This window comes from Macaca fascicularis, chromosome 17, assembly GCF_037993035.2.
Source record: "Macaca fascicularis isolate 582-1 chromosome 17, T2T-MFA8v1.1".
NCBI classification, from domain to species: domain Eukaryota; kingdom Metazoa; phylum Chordata; class Mammalia; order Primates; family Cercopithecidae; genus Macaca; species Macaca fascicularis.
In genome coordinates, this window is record NC_088391.1 from 91505551 (window position 1) to 91519099 (window position 13549).

At 44.4% G+C, this 13549-nt stretch overlaps 1 protein-coding gene across 7 annotated transcripts in view; it reads right to left on the reverse strand.

Moving 5' to 3' along the window:
- TMTC4 (transmembrane O-mannosyltransferase targeting cadherins 4) overlaps positions 1-13549 on the reverse strand; it is a 70224-nt gene that overhangs the window by 17306 nt on the left and 39369 nt on the right. For all 7 annotated transcript variants that reach the window (XM_005586180.5, XM_074021347.1, XM_074021346.1 and 4 more), the window contains 5 exons: positions 13065-13236; positions 12540-12671; positions 3865-3944; positions 3579-3686; positions 3328-3469 (listed from right to left, as the gene is read on the reverse strand). In XM_005586180.5, the coding sequence (XP_005586237.3) occupies positions 3328-3469; positions 3579-3686; positions 3865-3944; positions 12540-12671; positions 13065-13236 (634 nt within the window). The remainder of the gene's footprint in view (positions 1-3327; positions 3470-3578; positions 3687-3864; positions 3945-12539; positions 12672-13064; positions 13237-13549) is intronic.

Here is a 13549-nt window from a genome sequence, read left to right on the forward strand (position 1 = left end):
TTTCAACATCAAAGCAGGTAACTAGGTCATAAAGCACAGAATTTTAAAACGTAAAAGAACAAAAATGCACGCAAGGTCAGTGGTTCTGAAGAAAGTTAATGTGAGACAAAGGAGTATCTTGCCATTAATCTTCCTTGTTCAAGCATCATGCCATTCCATGGGTTCGGCCACATTCCTGCCACCGTTGCCTCTGTCCCCAGAAAGAAATAATTCCTCCTTTCCACACTGGAGTCAGCACATAGAGGATGTATCTTCCTATGGCATATCATAACTGAAACATGTTTTGCATTTTTTAATAAAAATGCAATGATATGGTTTGGCTGTGTCCCCACCCAAATCTCATCTTGAATTGTGGCTCCCATCATTCTCATGTGTTGTGGGAGGGACCTGGTGAAAAATAACTGAATCATGGGGGCGGTTTCCCCCATACTGTTTTCATGGTAGTGACTAAGTCTCATGAGATCTGATGGTTTTATTAGGGGAAAACTCTTTTGCTTGGCTCTTATTCTTTCTTGCCTGCTGCCATGTAAGTTGTACCTTTCACCTTCCGCCCTGATTGTGAGGCCTCCCCAGCCACGTGGAACTGTGAGTCCATTAAACCTTTGTTTCTTTATAAATTACCCAGTGTCGGGAATATCTTTATCAGCATTATGAAAACAGACTAATGCATGCAACCACTTTACTTTAATATTTCTAACACAAGCATTACTCGTCCACATAGAGGGACTTCTGCAGAGGGGGAAAGGCCACATTTTACCGTTAGCCAGACGTTCCTGCCATCTTGTTTTCTCCATTCATAAGATTCTATCTCCACAACTCGCAAAATCATGGCTACCCAGTCCAGAAACAAAGACAGTAACACCAAAGACATTCACATTATGGTAAAAACCAAAGCCTCGTTTTCCAATAAATGTAAAGCAGTCAATGTTTTCTAGGATTGTTCCCCACAAACCATGGCTTCTCTCTGACGTGATTACCCTGTCATCCAAGTTCAGACAGAGCTGCTTCCCAGGTGCAGGGCCAATGACAGGGTACTGGAATCACCTGGGTGATTCATTATTGATATTTTACTTAATTTTTTTGAGGCAGAATCTCGCTCTGTTGCCCAGGCTGGAGTGCAGTGCCGCAATCTTGTCTCACTGCAACCTCTGCCTCCCAGGTTCAAGTGATTCTCCTGTCTCAGCCTCCCAAGTAGCTGGGATTACAGACATACACCACCATGTCTGGCTATTTTTTGTATTTTTAGTAGAGACGTGGTTTTGCCATGTTGGCCAGGCTGGTCTTGAACTGATCTCAAGTGATCTGCCCGCCTTGGCCTCCCAAAGTGCCAGGATTACAGGTGTAAGCCACTGGGCCCAGTTTATTATTGTTATTTTAAAAACACAGACTCTCTATAGAGTCTTTGATTCCCTAAATGTGAGATGGGGTGGGACAGTCTGGATGCATGTCAAGTTTGGAAACTACTAGTTAGGGTTTTGTTTTTGTTTTTGTTTTTGTTTACAGAGGGAAAAGGAGCCAATGCAACAGCTAGTCTTTACTGGAAAGATGACACTTTACAGCACGTTTTGAGTAACTTGGTGCAGGCGCTCAACGCACCAGCTTGTAATGGGTTCCGCAGCTGGGGCATTGCTGGGTCTTGCCTTCGTGCAGCCAAAACCAGATGACAGCACTGTTGTCCTCTTCACAGATGCACCCACTGTTTTCTTGTTGGTGAAGAAGGGGGCTAAATTAGGGTCTTCCTTGGTGCCTAAAGCTGTCTTGGGGGGTAGTACATTGTATGGGTCCAGTCCCTTCCTTGTGGTCATCATGACCTCCATCTCTAAGCCAGTCACCTACTTGTTATCAGTAGAAACACCACCTCCAGGATGGGTGCGGTGGCTCACGCCTGTAATCCCAGCACTTTGGGAGGCCGAGGTGGGCGGATCATGAGGTCAGGAGATTGAGACCATCCTGGCTAACACGGTGAAACGCTTTCTCTACTAAAAATACAAAAAATTAGCCGGGCGAGGTGGCGGGCGCCTGTAGTCCCAGCTACTCGGGAGGCTGAGGCAGGAGAATGGCGGGAACCCGGGAGGCGAAGCTTGCAGTGAGCTGAGATAGCACCACTGCACTCCAGCCTGGGCGACAGAGCGAGACTCTGTCTCAAACAAAACAAAACAAAACAAAACAAAACACCACCTCCAGAAGCTATGGCACGCACCGTGGCCGTGCCACTGGGAGAGCCGGCTCTCAGGGCCTGTGTGCAGCCAAGCGCTCCAGCTCCATGAAGTATCCTTGAAAGCCATCACACCCACAACAAGCAGCAAAGGGAACTACCAGTTTTGACAACATAAGAATTCTTTAAAGTGAAACTCTGTCTCAAAAAACAAAACAAAACAAAACAAACAAAACAAAAAAATAAACAAAACCAAGAAGCTTCAGGCCTTTAAAATGAGGGTAAGCAGGTATCTCCTTAGAACACGAGGATGCTTTCCTACCTGTAAGGCTAAGCTGGGTAAAATCTGGAAATCTACATATAAACTTCCGTGAAAGTCACATCACTATGGATATATTCCAGTTTGGTTAAAATGAACAAAAATTTTTAATTAGCAATTTTTATCGAATACATCTAAATATATTAGGAACGTACATATCTGGTTTCTTGAAACCAAATTAAATGGTTGATTATAGGAAGAATACAACCATTCGTGTTTTAAGAATTTTGCCATGTGTGTGTCTCATTTTATTTTTGTCAAGAAAATCAAGAGCAATCAGATCTTCACAAACATCCTGTCAATAACCAAAAATATAAAGCTACTATAGAACACATTATTTTTTATTTCCACCAAATAATGTCAAAGCCCTTTTAAGTAAATCCCATGCCCTCCAAAGCTGCTTTTGGGAGAAATGCTCCCTGCAGATGAAGAGCTCTGCTCCCTTGAAGAAGGAGAACAAGGGAGCTCAGAAATCATACTACGGATTTATTTAATTTCTGTTCTTATTCAATTTTTGTTTTAAAAACAGAGAAACCGATGTTTATCACGAAGTTACCCGTTGTAGCACTGTTTTACAGGGCGGACGGGATTTTTAACATTTTAATTTATTCCTTGGTTTAACCTTTTGCCTGGGTGACCTCTTAAACTTGACTATTTCACACTGCACTGCTCTCTAATGAGAGCTTTAAAAAATTACTTATAAGGAAATCAAATAGCTACCTTCAAATGAGATAAAAACATGTGAAAGAACTTCATAAAATGTATGGGGTAGGTGGGTGTCACTATGTCATTTTATTATAAATAAGAAAAAGAACCCATCTTTCCTTCCGCAGGCATGGCACCCCGAGCTTACCAGACGCCCGAGGTTGTAGTAACAATCTGGGTATTTCCTTCTGTGTTTAATTGCCATCCGGTAACTTTGTTCTGCGGCTTCAAACCGTTTCAGGCTGTTCTGCACTATGCCTAGATTCATCCACGCAGCAGCAAAGTCTGGCCTAGAGGAGCAGTTTTCACAAAGATAAACAAGAAGACAAAAGGCTTAGACGACAGAATGCAGGAGCTCCTTTCTTTGTCACTAGCATAATTATAAAAAACAATGCTTACTGTATTCGAACAGCCAAAGACAGCAACTCCTCAGCTTCCTGTAGCTCATTCCTTTCTTTTAAGATATTTCCAAGATTATTCATGGCATGAACATACTTAGGATTTAATCTGGAAGTTGAGAGAAAAACCAAGCTGACCATTAAATACTCAGTGTAAATTTTTACTAAACTCTCAGGAATCGGCAAAGATATTGCAAAGTTGGGGTCTTTAAAGGAATGGGTGTTTCATACCAGAAAGCGAAAACGATCTGTGTACATAATTCCTCTGTAAGACATACTCGCCATACCTTACGGCTTCCCGGTAGTATCTGATGGCAGCTGTCTGGTTGCCTTTATCAGCCAGGTTTTTGCCAATGTTGTAGTGAACCTGCAGAGAGAGAATAACTGGGCCATCAGCAGATAGACTTCTTGTTCAGAGCCTGGACCCCATCATCTCTTCTAACTGAAGACAAAAGGATGAGGAAAAAAATCACCCACCAGAACTTTAGCTAAAACCTTACAGGGTTTAGGAGTTGCTTGTGCTTTCATCTCCAACCCTGTAAGAGGATCAGAAGAAAGGGGGTACAGGCATGGTACATCTCTAAAGTACAACAGAAGGGAAATAACGAAAGACCTCACTAGAGAAAGCCAGAAAACTACAAAGCTTGGCTTTTTAAAATTTTACTTTTGATTTTTAGAGATGGGGTCTTGCTATGTTGCCCAGGCTGGAGTGTAGTAGCTATTCACAGGTGCAATTATAGCGTACTGCAGCCTTGAACTCCTGGGATTCAGGGATTCTCTTGCCTCAGCCTCTCAAGTAGCTGGGACTACAGATACACACCACCACACCTGGCTTGTTTTTATCATCAAAACCTCAAATCCCCCTCACCTACACACTCCACGAGAGTTGAGATAACAAAGTCCAATCTCATGTGGACATGAGTGGAAGAAAGCATGATTCTGTCCACCCATTTAAACAAATATGGCCCTTTCTTGGATGACACCTTTCTTCTATAGCTAGCATCAAGAGCATTTTACTCTGTATCTGTTCTAAGCAGAATGTTTGTGGACTCCCCAAATCCAAATGTGGAAATCCTGACTCCTAATGTGATGGTGTTGGGAAGCAGGGCCTGTGGGAGGTGATTGGGTCATGAGGGTGGAGGCCCATGAATGGATCAGTGCCCTCGTCAAAGAGGCCCTGGAGAGCTCCCATGCCCCCTTTCTGCCACGTGAGGACACAGTGAGAAGACCGTCTGTGAACCAGGAGGCAGGCCCTCACCACACAACCAACTGCCTGCACCTTGATGGGCTTTCCAGCCTCTGGCACTGTGAGAAGTGAGTGTCTGCTGTTGAAGCCACCCTGTCTCTGGTATTATTCTCACAGGGTCTGAGCAAAGGCCTCAGTGTGGCTGGAGCACGCAGAGCAGGGATGCACGCTAGAGAGCCCAGGAGGAGCAGCTGTGCTCGCAGGGAACCCTGGGCAAGGGCAGGCTTGGATCAGTCGTTGTCCTCAGAGCCACGAGGCTGGGGCGGGGCGGGGTCTGTAAGTGTGTGAGTGCCCCAGGGCTGCAGCAATAAAGCACCACACACTGAGGGGCTTAACACAACCCACTTCTCTCACAGTCCCGGAGGCTGAGATCACGGTGTTGGCAGGGCCAGTCCCATCACAGGCTGAGAGAGCGACTGCTCCCTGCCTTTCTCCTGTCTCATGGTGCTTGCCCGTAATCTCTGGCTTGCAGATGCCTCGCTCCCACCTCTGCCTCTGTCTTCATGACTCTCTCACCTCTTGTCTGTCTCCCTGTCTTCAAAGGACACCAGTCACATTGGATTAAGGGCCCACCATCCTCCTGGATGACCTCATCTTAACTGACATCTTAATTACATCGGCAACAACCCTATTCCCAAAAAAGACTATACTCCCAGGTCCCAGGGGTTAGGATTGGAGCGTAGCTTTTGGGAGGCACAATTCCACCCAGAGCAGGAGGCCGGGGTGGGGGTGGCAGAGGTCGTCATCAGGTTTATGTCCATAGGAAACAAATCCCGTGGTGGGAAAGGGATGTGAGTAGGGGAGAAGCAGATGTCAGGGCCTCTGGGGAGGCTGTGGCTGCAGTCCTAGGAGAGAAGTCAGCATACTGAACTAGGGTGCTGGTGAATCTGTGGAGGGGTTTGAAGAACAGTGAGGAAACAAAAAGCATAGAAACTGGTGACCAACTGATAGGAGAGAGGGAAGTGTGTCAAGAACAAATGGTAGGTTCCCAACATTCAGGACAGAATGTGTGTGATGGCTTTCAAGAGACGTGATGGGCGATCAGGCTTGTTTAGGGGGACAGGATAGGCCGACGTGGAAGTCCACGGTCACCATCCATCTCCAAAGTTCTTTTCATTTTGCAAATCTGAAACTCTGTACCCATTCTCCCCTCCACCGAACCCTGGCAACCTCCGTTCATTTTCCATCTCTACGCATTTGACTCCCATGTACCTCATGTAAGTGGAATTGTACAAGATTTGTCCATTTGTGTCACTTATGCCAGAATTTCCTTCCTTTTGTGGCTGAATAATATTCTCTTGCATGAGTACACCACATTCTGTTTGTCCATTTGTCCCTGGATGGACACCCTGGGAGGCTTCTACTTTTTAGCTGTTGTGAATAAAGCTGCTGTGAACATGGGTGCACAAATCTCTCTGTGAGTCTCTGCTTTCAGTCCTTTCGGGTATTTGCCTGGAAATGGAATTGTTGGATAACAGAATTCTGTTTTTAATTTTTTGAGGTACTAACATGGATAATTTTATGTTATAGGAATTTTACCTCCATTAAAAAAAAAGAGAGAGAATGAGGAAAGGATTTTCAATGATTGAAGAGGGGGTGAAGTAGGCTGGATGGAACGGGGCTCCCAGCTGCCAATTTACTAGGGATTCTCAGGTCTCCTTGGAATGAGGGCATCAGGGAAGCCAACGTCTGGTAGTTTCTCAAGTATATGTGGGCTTAGAATAAATGACAAAAGAAAAAAGTAGGGACCTGAACTAAGCCCAGGGCAGCAAGACTACACACGCTCAAGAAGACTACAATAAAAAGAATGTGTTGGCTGGGGGCAGTGGCTCATGCCTGTAATCCTAGTACTCTAGGAGGCAAGGTGGGTGGATCACCTGAGGTCAGGAGTTCGAGACCAGCACGTCCAACATGGTGAAACCCCATCTCTACTAAAAATACAAAAATTAGCTGGGCGTGGTGGTGCACGCCTATAATCTCAGCTACTCAGGAGGGTGAGACAGGAGAATTGCTTGAACCCAGGAGATGGAGGTTGCAGTGAGGCGAGAGCAAGCCACTGCACTTCAGCCAGGGTGACAGAGTAAGACTCTGTCTCACACACACACACACACAAAATAAAAATAAAAATAAAAAGTATTTGTTGATGACCAAAAGCTCCTTTTGGGACTTTACAATACAAAGGGAGTAGCAAGCCCAGAGGAGGTGATGCTATAGAAACTCAATCAGAAGCATGAAGTGTGGGTGCTGCTAACAACAGTCACGGTGAATGGTAAGATGGTGTGTAGCTGGCACGCCTCGAGTGGCACCCACCAGCCGGGTGCGGTGTTGCGTGCTGTGTGATCGCAGTCTCTCCTCACGGTGGCTCAAGGCCGTGGCTGCTGTGACCCTCTCTTCTGAGTTGGTAAACTGCTTTGGGGCCGTTCAGCATCTCATCTAGGCTGTGAAGTTGGACTGGAACCAGGCTCTGAAGCCTGTGTTTCTTCCCACTAGATACTACACATTGATTACAGTGCTGGGGGACGATGAGGGTGACTGCTCGAGGCACTTTCTAGATCCATTCATTCATACCACTGGCCTTTTTCCTAAGTAAAATCACATTTCTTTTTATATGGTATTGTCCCCCAAAGTTCACATTAAACCCTCAGCACCCAGAATGAAAATGTATTTGGAGGTAGGGTCTTTAAAGAGGTAAGTAAGGTCAAATGAGGTCATATGGTTGGGCCCCCATCCATGACCCCAATCTGGTCTGAATGGCGTCCTTATAGGAAGAGGAAATATGGACACAGACACCAGAGATGTGTGTGCACAGAAGACAAACCACGTGAGGACACAGGGAAGGCGCCGTCTGCAAGCCAAGGAGAGAGGCCTCACAAGAAATCAACCCTGCTGACACCTTGATCTGCCAATTCCAGCATGTACAACAGTGAGAAAATAAACTGTGGTCTAAGCCACCCAATCTCTGTGTCTCTCTGTGTGTGTGTGTGTGTGTGTGTGTGTGTGTGTGTGTGTGTGTGTGTTTATAGCAGCCTGAGAAGACTAATAAAATCTCTAAATACAGAAGTGGTTTAAACACATTCAAGTAACATTATGTCGGAACACTACTTCCAAATGACCCCTGAAAACACAACCACATCCTGCCTTATCCATCTTAACCTACAGTTTCAGCACTTCCTCAAACATACTTAGATTTCTGGAAGAGTATGCAGTAGTGCCTATTAACAGGTTTTCTTAACTGCCAATTTAAAAGCATGTAGATTTATGTTTAACCACTCTGATGAAAGGACTCACAAGCAGAGAAATCGCAGGCGATAAAAATGTGTGTACTACTGTGCACTACACAGTAGAATTTAAACTTACTGCATCAAATTATTGTCCATTCATAGGCATTTTCGTCCTTAAACTGTATCTTGGAGGAGGCTCAGTTAATGCTATTGCCAAAGTGTGTGTTGAGGAAAGTGCTCTAAATGATTAGAATTTGAGCTTTCCCCAACCCAGCTTGGACATATGACTTTACCTCCTCTCCTATGCACAAAAGAACCTAGGGTCAGATAATCCAATCTGCCAGTGATGTCTTTGTGGTCTACAGAATACAAATATAGCTTCTACTCAGACATCAACACGACGCCCGCCTCTTCCGCCCCAAGCTCCTGCTGTTTCCCTTTGTTCCAGGCAAATTCTGTTTTCTCAATAAAAAGCCCAGACAAAGAGTTCAACCGCCCTCTGCAGTATAGACAGTGTTCTGTTAGACACTCAGAATGCCAGAGACCAGAAGATCAAGGGAGAAGGATGTGGGACTCTGGAACAGGAACTAGTTAAAAATCTGATACAGCCTTAGAAGGCAGGCCATCCTTTAGAACTGGTAAACAGGTTTACCCAGAGGCCAGCTTTATCCTATGGGTTAGGTAGAGGGAATTCTTTGAATAAAAAATAGCTGCCTAGATTGCAAAACAAAACAAAACAGAACAAAAATCTCACAACCAGGTCACTTAAAATAGTGTTTAGAGAGTGACTTTTGTTTCCCTGAAATACAAATGATTGGAAAAGCTTATTGATTCTTCAACTTTCCCCTAGCATTTGTGATGCACACGCTGAGGCAATGAACTAGCACAGGAGAAGTTGAAGATGAAACAACCATTACAACCCAGTGACATGTAAACGCAAGAAAGTAAGAGCATTGGTTATGAAAGGCACCTTTAATACCAGGGCTGATTTGTTATAAATATTCTGGCAACATCTAATGTTAAACTTAAAATGTTTTGAAAGCATAAAAATCCTATAGCATCCTGGGTCATTTACTCCTTAAGAAAATACCTCATTGTGGCATATGATCTGTTTCATTGTTAAAAGAATTTATTACAGAATTGTATCACAGAGTTGATAGTGTGACATACTTTTAAGCCTTAAAAACTATAAAAATGATTATAAGTATACTTGGTATCTCATCTATAGTAGTCTCAGTGAATTCAATTTCCATTTGGCTCAATTCAATAACTAACATTGAGTGTCTACCATATGCAAGGCACTGTGGGTAATTTACATGCAGACCAGGCACCCGCACTACCTACACTGACATTGCAATCTCTCGGAAAAGATGAGTCTTAATTCATACATCTGGCCCTACACTAGAGCCAGTTGCCAATGTCTTACTTTATATTCAATAGATAGCAAATGAAACCAGTATAGAAAATATGTCCCCTATAATAATGGGACTGAAGGAAACCTAATACTTATGTGCATGCCCACAAGTGCACGCCCTGTGTTTTCTAGCTTGTCACATATGAAATCACTTCCTGGGCAGGTTTTTGGGTTCAGACATCACCTGTGTTACACCCCCCTTATTTACTAGAGGCACCTGGGCACATGCATACCAGGTATCTCTTGAGCCACCCACATTATCAACCTAGATAATGTCAGTTTAATCTTGCTATGCCTCAGTTTCTCTCATCCGGGAAAACAGAGAAAATAATAACCCTCTCTCTCTAAAAAGCTGAGTGACAGGATAACAGAGATGAATTATAGAGCCTTTGTAAAGAAATCTGAACTCCTTGTGATAAGGAACTCTACAAATAGAAGGGGCAATTACTATGATTCAAACAGTAAAGGAAAAACAAAGCAGATCTATTAATGTTTATGAAATTAAATCACAGGCAATTTATTTTTGGTAGCATAAAATAAATTGATAAGTCAGCAAATCAAACTAAAGATAAAAGCTGAAAGTAATTCATTATTTTATCTAAGTCTCTTAACTGTAAAATATGAACGAGAGATTTTAGTCTAAGAAAAAGATAAGTAGCCAGTATCTCTTATATATTATTCTTTACTTAAGGTTCATAATAAGATGTCAACTATTCATTAGTTTTGTTTACATAATTTTGTCTGAAATCATTCTTTCCCTTAAATATGGAACATACACATGAAACAGATCCAGAGAGTGCCCCGTCTCCACCCAGAAGGACTGCATCTAAGCAATCTAGGCAGCTCTTATTTTGAGGACCTAAGACAGAATGAATCATTATTTAATGATAATAATCTATACTAACAGGAAATTCTTCTAACCTAACTCCCTTGGCCCTCATTTTGAGCAAATAGCATTCTACTCAACATAATGCAAAACCCAAACTGAAATGAGCCTACAAAAGCTAACACTTGGCTGGGCGCGGTGGCTCATGCCTATAATCCCAGCACTCTGGGAGGCCGAGGCTGGGCGAATCACGAGGTCAGGAGTTTGAGACCAGCCTGGCTAACATAGTGAAACCCCTTTTGTATTGTAAAAATACAAAAATTAGCCAGGCATGGTGGCGCACGCCTGTAGTCTCAGCTACTCGGGAGGCTGAGGCAGGAGAATCGCTTGAACCCGGGGTGGAGGTTGCAGTGAGCTGAGATCGCACCACTGCACTCCAGCCTGGGTGACAGAGCGAGACTCCGTCTCAGAGGAGAAAAAAAAAAAGCTAACACTTTCTGAGCACCTACTATGTGCTGGCCACCGTGTGAGGGCATTTTAGTTCACTCAGCCCTAACCACAAACCCAGCAGATGGGTATCATCCAATTCTGATAGAAAAGGGCATGAAAAGTTTTAAAAAGTGTAGTTTTGCCCAAAGAGGCACCAGCTAGTCAAGTGAAGAGCTTGGATTCATCAAGAATACAAGTGAAAAAATTCCTACCAGGTTGCTTCAACTAAAAACATTGCCAATTTTAGAGTACAGTCACGCATTACTTAATGACAACAAGGATACATTCTGAGAAATGCATCGTCAGGTGATTTTGTCATTGTTTGAACATCATAGAGTGTACTTACACAACCCTAGATGGTACAGCCTGCTACACACCTAGGCTATGTGCGGTCTAGCCTGCTGCTCCTAGGCCAGAAACCTGTGTAGCGTGTGACTGTACTGAGTGCTGGAGGCAGCAGTAACACAGTGGTAGGGATTTGTGTATCTAAACATAGAAAAGAGGCAGTAAAAATATTGGTCAGGGGCAGTGGCTCACGCAGCATCTGGGAGGCTGAAGCGGGTGGATCACTCGAGGTCAGGAGTTCAAGATCAGCTTGGCCAACATGGTGAAACCCTGTCTCTACTAAAAATACAAAAATTAGCTGGGTGTGGTAGCAGGCACCTGTAATCTAGCTACTCAGGAGGCTGAGGCAGGAGAATCCCTTGAAACCGGGAGGAGGAGGCTGCAGTGAGCCGAGATCACACCACTGGCCTCCAGCCTGAGTGACAGAGTAAGACCCAGTTTCAAAAAAAAAAAAAAAAAGGTATAATTTTATGGGACCATGGTCATATATAGGCTATATGCAGTCTGCTGACTGAAACATTGTTACATGGCACATGACTGTATGTACATTTATGTTTACCTAATCTGACCCCCAAAAAATCACAAGCAGGGGACCCAAAGGTGACAAAAATGTGTACTATTGTGTAGCACATAGCATAATTTAAACTTCCTGAACCAAATTATTGCCAATTTGTAGGTATTACCACCCCTTTAAATTATAGCTTGAAGGAGGCTAGTTAATGCTATCACTAGAGAGTGGCTTTTGAAAAGTGTGCTCTAGACGTCAGAATCTGTGCCGTGGCCACCCTCAGTCTGAATACGCAATGTCACCTCCCCTGAAGCTACTTCAAAGGATGAGTAGATCATCTGGAAGATGAGTAAGACCTCATTAGAGTCATCTGTTTCATTGATATTGTCTGCTTTTAAATGATTTCTTTTCAATTTTGGCTGAGTGGAATTTTATTTTATTTTATTTATTTTTTTTTTTGAGACGGAGTCTCGCTCTGTTGCCCAGCCCAGGCTGGAGTGCAGTGGCGCGATCTCGGCTCACTGCAAGCTCCGCCTCCCGGGTTCACGCCATTCTCCTGCCTCAGCCTCCCGAGTAGCTGGGACTACAGGCGCCCACAACCGCGCCCGGTTTGTATTTTTAGTAGAGACGGGGTTTCACCGTGGTCTCGATCTCCTGACCTTGTGATCCGCCCGCCTCGGCCTCCCAAAGTGCTGGGATTACAGGCGTGAGCCACCGCGCCCAGCCGGCTGAGTGGAATTTTAATGAATCTTATCAAAATCATTAAAAAAACACACACACAACAAAGAAAAACCCAAGTATTCGGTCATGTCTTACATTAAATACTGTACGACAGGAAATGTTCTTATTCAGCCCAAGAACTTAACAGATATCCTAGTAAGGTCTCTTTAAAAGAAATGTGGCAGCTAGGTACCTTGGCATTGAGGGGACACACAGACAGAGCGCTTCTGAAAAGCTGTTCCTCACTCCGCCACTGGCCGCTGCGCACCACGCATCTCAGCATGTTGATGAGTAAGATCCCCAGCACGCCAGCAGCAATCAGTTTCTTAGAACAGAGAGACACGGTAAATGTCACCGGTGAGATGCGTCCGGTCGTTTTGTCCATCAATCAACACCACTCTTGGTTGATACCTTTTTTTTTTTTTTTTTTGAGACGGAGTCTCGCTCTGTCGCCCAGGCTGGAGTGCAGTGGCGCGATCTCGGCTCACTGCAAGCTCCGCCTCCCGGGTTTACGCCATTCTCCTGCCTCAGCCTCCCGAGTAGCTGGGACTACAGGCGCCCCCCACCTCGCCTGTCTAAGTTTTTGTATTTCTAGTAGAGACGGGGTTTCCCCATGTTGGCCAGGATGGTCTCGATCTCTTGATCTCGTGATCCACCGCCTTGGCCTCCCAAAGTACTGGGATTACAGGCGTGAGCCATCGCGCCCGGCGGCTGATACCTTTTTCTTGGTATGTTTGCTCAGGGCTCCAAATCCAAAAGTCAGCAGCACACAGTACCCAACACTGGGGAGGTAGAGGACTCGCTCCGCGACCACGAAGCCCACTCGGAAGAACAGGTTACTCGCGGGGAGAAATGGGATAATGAGAAATCCCAGGCCCAGAGTAAGGATCCTGGATGATGAAAAGTATTTAAATAAATGGCTATTTCCAGACTTCTCAAGAAAAACGTCCTACTCCACATTAAATTAATGCTAAAGACCTTTTCTTTTCCATGGCATCAACTGAGAAAAGATATTGTTTCAGCCAAAGGATATCATCGGTAGAGAGTTTAGCATGTAGCAGCATGTGGATAAGGCATAAAAATGTTCCTCAGGCACTTCACAGCGAGTCTAAGGGTAAAACTTAAAAGCTATACAATTTGTATGGAGAAAGTTAGAATGACCACATTTCTGAGGCCTTACTAATTCCTCTACTCCTTACTATG